Raw genomic sequence first — 7,956 nt, 5'->3', positions numbered from 1 at the left:
AATTTGACAACAAAATGAGGTCAAGGGGATACAATTTGGAAAGGAAGAAGTCAAAATATCACTATTTACAGATGATACGATAATATATATATAAGTGACCCCAAAAATTCCATCAGAGAACTCCTAAACCTGATAAACAGCTTCAATGAAGTAGTTGGATATAAAATTAACTCAAACAAGTCAATGGCCTTTCTCTACACAAAGGATAAACAGGCTGAGAAAGAAATTAGGGAAACAACACCCTTCACAATAGTCACAAATAATATATAATACCTGTGTGACTCAAACTAAGGAAGTCAAAGATCTGTATGATAAGAACTTTAAGTCTCTGAAGAAAGAAATCAAAGATCTCAGTAGATGGAAAGATCTCCCATACTCATGGATTGGCAGGATCAATATAGTAAAAATGGCTGTCTTGCCAAAAGCACTCTACAGATTCAATGCAAACCCCATCAAAATTCCAAGAATTTCTAATTCTTCAACAAATTAGAAAGGGCAATTTGGAAATTCATCTGGAATAACAAAAAACCTATGATACCAAAAACTCTTCTCAATGATAAAAGAACCTCTGGTGGAATCACCATGCCTGACCTCAACCTGTAATACAGAGCAATTGTGATAAAAGCTTCATGGTACTGGTACAGGGGCAGACAGTTGATCAAGGTAATTGAAGACCCAGAAATGAATGCACACACCTATGGTGACTTGATCTTTGACAAGGGAGCTAAAATCATCCAGTGGAAAAAAGACAGTATTTTCAACAAATGATGCTGGCTCAACTGGCAGTTACCATGTACAAGAATGCGAATTGATCCATTCTTATCTCCATGTCCAAATTTCAAGTCTACATGGATCAAAAACTCCACATGAAACCAGAGACACTGAAAGTTCTAGAGGAGATAGTGGGGAAGAGCCTCAAAGATTTGGGCACACGGGGGAAATTCCTGAACAGAACAGCAATGGGCTTGTGCTGTAAGATCAAGAATCAACAAATGGGACCTCTTAAAATTGCCAAGCTTTTGTATGGTAAAAGACACTCTTAGTGAGACAAAACAACAGCCAACAGATTGGAAAAAGATCTTTACCAATCATTCATATATATATATATATATATATATATATATATATATATATATATATATCGTTATATCATTATATCATTATATATATATGTATATGTGTGTGTGTATATATAACTCAACATGTTAGACTCCAGAAAATCAAATAAGCTTATTTAAAAATGGGGTACAGAGGTAAACAAAGAATTCTTAACTAAGGAATACTGAAGGGCTGAGAAGCACCTAAAAAATGTTCAGCATCCTTATTCATCAGGGAAATGAAAATCAAAACAACACTAAGATTCCACCTCACACCAGTCAGAATAGCTAAGATCAAAAGCTCAGGTGACAGCAGATGCTTGCAAGGATGTGGAGAAAGCAAAACACTCCTCTATTGCTGGCGGGAGTACAAGCTAGTACAACCAATCTGGAAATCAATCTGGCAGTTCCTCAGAAAATAGGGCATATTTCTACCAGAAGATCCAGCAATTCTTCTCCTGGGAATATACTCAGAAAATGCTCCAATTTGTAATAAGGACACATGCTCCACTATGTTCATAGCAGCCTTATTTATAATAGCCAGAAGCTAGAAAAAACTAGGTGTCCCTCAACAAAGGAATGGATACAGAAAATGTGGTACATTTACAAAATGGAGTACTATGCAGCTATTAAAAACAAGAATTCATGAAAATTTTAGAGGAATGGATAGATCTGGAGGATATCATCATGATTGAGGTAACACAATCACAAAAAGGCACATGTGATATGTACCCACTGATAAGTGAATATTAGCCCAGAAGCTCAGAATACCCAAGATACAAATTGCAAAACACATGAAACTCAAGAAGAAGGAAGACCAAATGTGGACACATCAATCCTTCTTAGAAGGGTGAACAAAATACCCATGGAAGAAGTTACAGAGACAAAGTATGGAGCAGAGACTGAAGGAGTGACCATCCAGAAACGGCCTCACTTGAGGATCCATTCCAAAAACCACCACCAAACCCAGATACTATTGCAGATGCCAACAAGAGCTTGCTGACAGGAGACTGGTATAACTGTCTACTGAGAGGCTCTGCAGTACCTGACTGATATAGAACTGGATGCTCACAGTCATCCATTAGATAGAGGACAAAACTCCCCATTGAAGAAGCTAGAGAAAGTACCCTTTCAGCTGCAGGGGTTTGCAGCCCCATAGGAGGAACAACAATATGAAATAACCAGTAACCCCAGAGCTCCCTGGGACTAAACCACTAATGAAAGAAAATGCATTATGGGAATCATGGCTCTAGCTGCATAAGTAGCAGTAGATGGCCTAGTCGGTCATCAATGGGAGGCAAGGCCCTTTGACTGAGAAGGTTTTAAGCCCCAGTATAGGAAAATTCTTAGGCCAGGAATTAGAAGAGGGTGGATTGGTGAGCAGGAGGAGGGGGTAGAGGATAGGGGATTTTCAGGAAAGAAACTAGGAAAGGGGATAACATTTGAAATGTAAATAAAGAAAATATCTAATATAAATAAATAAATAAATAGATAAATAAATAAATAAATAAATGTGATGAATTCATGAATTTCTTAGCCAAATTATAGAACTATAAATTATCATCCAGAGTGAGGTAACCCAATGGCAAAATAACACACTTGGTATGCACTCACTGATAAGTGGATATTAGCCCAAAAGCTATAAATAACCAAGATAGAATTCACAGACCATAAGAAGCTCAAGAAGAAAGGAAACAAAAGTGTGGGTGCTTCAGTCCTTCTTAGAAGGAGAACAAAATACTCATAGGAGCAAATATGGAGATAAAGAGTAGAGCAAAGACTGGAGGAAAAGTCATCTAGAGACTGTCCCACCTGAAGATTCATCCCATATACAGTTACCAAACCCAGACAAATTTGTGGATGCCAAGAAGTGCATCGAGAAAGAGGCTGGTATGGCTGACTCCTGAGTGACCCTGCCAGAGCCTTACAAATACAGGGACAGATGCTCAAAACCAATCATTGGACTGAGCATGGGGTCCACAATAGAGGAGTTAGAGAAAGGACCAAAGGAGTTGAAGGGGATTGCAGTCCCACAGGAAGAACAACAATATCAACCAACCAGTCCCCCAAGAGCTCCCAGGGAAAAAGGAGTACACGAAGCTCCAGCAGCAGAAGTTGCAGAGGATGTCCTTGTCATGCATCAGTGGGTGGAGTGGTTCTTGGTCCTATGAAGGCTCAATAGATGCCCCAGTGTAGGTGAACTGAGGGCAGAGAGGTGGTACTGGGTAAGTGTGTAGAGGAACACCTTCATAGAAGCACGGGGAGAAGGGATTGTATAGAGGGTTTCCGGGGGGGGGGGGGATAACATTTGAAATGAAAATGAAGAAAATATCCAACAAGAACTTATTAATACCTGAAAAAAATTACAAAAAAATAAAATAAAAGAACTTTACATAATCCAACGTGAGGTATCTATGTGGTAAACTGTCCAACTAATATAGTGCTGGTTTTTAAAACTCTTTTGAACTATGCCTGTGAACATATTACAGGAAGCCCCAGAGTACAATGTTTCTGTACATATTTGCAAAAGAAACTTAGTGTTAGTTGTTCCTCTCCATATTTCCTCGTCTACTTTTCCTCCTACACACACCCAAATCTAAATCTTCATCTTCCATTATCACCTTTTCATTCTTTAAAGACTGTATTTTATCTTCTCATATTTTTCAACATGCCATGACTCTAACAAATTCCTGACTAGGAAGGTTATTCCAATGTAATTATGTATTAGGCTAATAAATATGTGTAAATGACAATTAGCCGATATAAATGTTACAGATGAAATCATGGATATGTGCTTGTCCTAGACAAACATAAGGTATCTGAGCAATTAAAGATACGCTATTCTTTCTTTTGGTCCTATTTCCACATATATCCCATTCTAAATGCAGGTATTTTCATTTGTAAAAATTTTGTACAATGATATCTTAATTCTCACACATGAAAGTATAAGTTCATTGTGCCTGAGACTATATTGCTGCAGGCTTAAATATCAATAAATGTTTAGAACATACAATTCTTAGATTTATAACCTGAATTTTTACTTTTCATCATTGAAAATCAAAACTAAGTCCCTAGTTTTTTATTATACCTAGAGCAGAAATGAGTTGGAGCTATTTATTCCTTAATGATAGCTCAATCCATATCTTTCCTTGTATGAGTTATTACAAATGAGATTCTCTAGATACTACCAAAGAATATTAGACCTGTGATAAGAATTCATGAGTATATCAGAAAAAAAATGTCATAATCTATCTGAAAACAAGTGGATATTGGAATAACTCCAGGATTCAGGTGGGAAAGACCAGTTTCAATAAATTTGTCATTTATGAACGTCCTGGGACAAACATGGGAAAAGTTGGAATGAAGCAACTTCCAGGGAAATTACAGAATCCGACTGATACATTGCCAGTATTTTGGGAGGACTTGGTGTCAGAATAATTTTGCAAGAGTAAAATAGTAGGGAGGAAAGTACTCTGTAGAAACTCATATAATGAGTCTCTTGTTCTACCCTGGAGCGCCCCAATTCACATCTGACCATGAGATCAATTCAGAACTTAGATTCTCCCAAAGGAAACATGAAAACCCTTCCCTAACTTCTGCCCAGGTACTCATTAACATCTAACAAACTCCTAGACATCATCAGTAAGCATCAGAAAGGAATGGAGGTTTGCTCTGGGGATAAATGATTTTCCTTCATTGGAGGTATCCCAAAGACACCATGCAGACAAATGTGCGGATGCCACAGATGACACAATAATAAACTCTCTGAAGGATGTCATGTCCCAGTGCCCTATTGTTTTATGAGACTGGAAACTTGGACTTTGTTGGGTTACCTTCACAGCATTGCATGGAGAATAAAAAACCATTCCGAATTTCATTGCATTCTTTCTCAGGCAAAGAGTGACACAGAGAAGTTCCTCAATCCAGGCACTAGGAAATATGCTTCTAAAGGAGCTGTGCTCTGCAGCTGTCCTTCAGATGAAAATATTCATCCTGACTGAGGCTCAGAAGGTGGGATTCTTCCAACCATAGACTTCTGCTTAAAATTCTCTTCTATTTTCTTCAGTGAAAATTGTCTTCTGAAGTCAACATGAAACATTATTTCTTTTGGAAGTCTGCAGGTAAACTTAAATAGGTTAATATTTTGCTTTTATCTCAAAGAAATGTCTCTGTCCTAGATTAGTACTCAGGAGAAAACAGCATTCAGTGTAACATGTATGTGAGATGTTGAATTTTATCTGGTGGATGGGGCCCTCATGTTCCTACAGAAAACATATAAACAAGTAAAATGCAGACTAAGCATCAGCTTCCAAAGGGTGTAACAGTGATTGTGTTAGTAACTTTGGAGGGAAGCTGCAGGTGGCACAGCTAAGGCTCTGGCACAGGACATTTTAGAACAAAAATTAAGGTCAGGAAAAATATGAATAGACGAAACGTTTTAGCAAGTTGGATTCTTTTTTCCATGGAGGACACATATGTAAGACTATGTTCATCTGTGTGATCAGAAGACAGCTGGCTTTATTAGAAATATGTGGTGGGTTTTTGTGTGTGTGTGCTTGTGTGGATGAGTGGTATAAAATTTTCTCAAAAGCCAATAACTTAATTTTCTACACCTGAACTCAATTACACAACTTCATTAATATGTGTAATCTTACCTGATATTCGCATACAAATTATTTTTAACATGTTACTATAACATAAGTAAATTCAATTAATTATTTTTTATGTTGCATATATATATTGTTTTATTTTTAATGGTTTAGTTACATCCCAATTGAAGCCTCCCCTCTCTCCTAATTGTATTGAATTCTGATGGTAGAATCACATGTTCAAACTATTCTCTTTCTTGTCTGTATTCATAAGCAAGGACCATTGTGTGTTAAAATGTGTGTTATTGTGTCCTTGAGCTACTGGACCAATAAATCTGTAGTTGTAATACAAAAATTATCTCAAGGCCGGAGTAATAAAATCAGTATGAAATTTAATTTGAGTTACTATATATACATGTTTTCCAGGCAATTTACCTGTAGTGTGATAGAATAGTGTATCACTTATCAAGTGAAGAAATTGTCTCAAATCAATTGGTAAGTGTGGACAATAAAACAGAGACCCGAGAAGAGTAGTGTTCTACCTAATCATCCAGGGTCCTGTAAAACCCTCTCAATGTCTGATCATGGTAAATCCGTGAAAACCACTGAGGAAGTGGCTCTTCAGCTCCTCTTGCTTTGCCAGTTTGGGGTTGGGACCTTGGCCAATGTCTTTCTGTTTGTCCATAATTTCTCTCCAGTCTTGACTGGTTCTAAACAGAGACCCAGACAGGTGATATTAAGCCACATGGCTATGGCCAATGCCTTGACTCTATTCCTCACTATATTTCCAAACAACATGATAGCTTTTGCTCCAAAAACTCCTCCAACTGAACTCAAATGTAAATTAGAATTCTTCAGTCACATGGTGGCAAGAAGCACAAACTTGTGTTCCACCTGTGTCCTGAGTATCCATCAGTTTGTCACTCTTGTTCTTGTTAATAGAGGTAAACTTATACTAAGAGCTAGTGTCCCAAATTTTGTGAGTTATTCTTGTTACAGTTGTTGGTTTTTCAGTGTCTTAAGTAACATCCACATTCCAATTAAGGTCACTGGTCCACAGATAACAGACAATAACACTGACTCTAAAAGCAACTTGTTCTGTTCCACTTCTGGATTCATTGTAGGCATTGTCTTCTTGCAGTTTGCCTATGATGCCACATTCATGAGCATCATGGTCTGGACCAGTGTCTCCATGATACTTCTCCTCCATAGACATCGCCAGCGAATGCAGCACATCCTCACTCCCAATCAGAACCCCAGAGGCCAAGCTGAGACAAGAGCAACCCGTACTATCCTGATGCTGGTGGTCACATTTGTTAGCTTTTATCTTCTAAATTTTATTTGTATCATCTTTCATACCCTTTTAATGCATTCTCATCTCTTCATACGGCTTGTCAGTGAGGTTCTGGCTGCAGTCTTCCCCAGTATCTGCCCCTTACTGTTGATCTTCAGAGATCCTAAAGATCCTTGTTCTGTGCTTTTCAACTGTTGAAAACCAGAGTCACTAAAAAATGCCAAATCCAGAAGACAGTTTCACTAATACCATTAAGACCTTTATTCTTTAAATATGTTTTCAACATTTTGTATGAACAAGGTGTGGTGCTCACTGCTGTAATTTTTAAAGAATAAGGCTATACTCATTTGTCAATGTGAAATGATTTCTGGTTGGAATCTGACTGACATGGTAAGTGAGTTATTCAGCATCCTCTGTTCTCCTGTATATAACTGTATTCTGCTGCAGGCTGGACTGAAACTGATGCAACCAATTTTCACTAAACAGTTTAATGTGTTAAATGGTCCTGATCAAACTGATACTCTCGCTCCGTCTTAGTTGATACTTCAAACTTCGGACAAGAACAGAATCCCTCTCTATATTTCTCTACCTGAACAAATGAGGATGCATTGTTTTGATTAAGTATTTTCAAGGATGAAATTTATATAAATAGTAAATATATTGTATGTCATTCCATTTTAGTTAGGAGATATATGCTTTGCTACCTTGGGCCCTACTGAGGTGAGAGTCAAGCACTGAACATCATAACTTTGTGCTCTCTAGAGCAGTACAATCTACTGAGCATATCGAGAATAAATAGGAAAAGAGGCAGAAACAGGTCATGCTCAGAAGCCTTAAGAGGACTAGGGAGGAATCCAGGATCCACACTGGACATCTTCTCCTGAAAGACCTTGGTAAAGACTTCACCCTGGGCTATGGTGAAATTGTTTTTCCAATCATCACAAACCACTAACAATCTGACAGGAGACAAGACATA

The 7,956-nt window shown here is 37.8% G+C and overlaps 1 protein-coding gene across 1 annotated transcript; it reads left to right on the top strand.

The window, feature by feature from the left end:
• The first annotated feature begins 6,260 nt into the window (after positions 1-6,260).
• On the top strand, positions 6,261-7,178 carry Vmn1r259 (vomeronasal 1 receptor 259). The gene has a single exon (NM_001167166.1). The coding sequence runs from the start codon at positions 6,261-6,263 to the stop codon at positions 7,176-7,178; it is 918 nt and encodes a 305-aa protein (NP_001160638.1).
• Positions 7,179-7,956: the final 778 nt, after the last annotated feature.

Source organism: Mus musculus, chromosome 7 (genome assembly GCF_000001635.26).
Source record: "Mus musculus strain C57BL/6J chromosome 7, GRCm38.p6 C57BL/6J".
Classification (NCBI taxonomy): domain Eukaryota; kingdom Metazoa; phylum Chordata; class Mammalia; order Rodentia; family Muridae; genus Mus; species Mus musculus.
The sequence above is the reverse complement of the archived record's forward strand: the minus strand, read 5'-3'. Positions and strand labels throughout refer to the sequence as shown.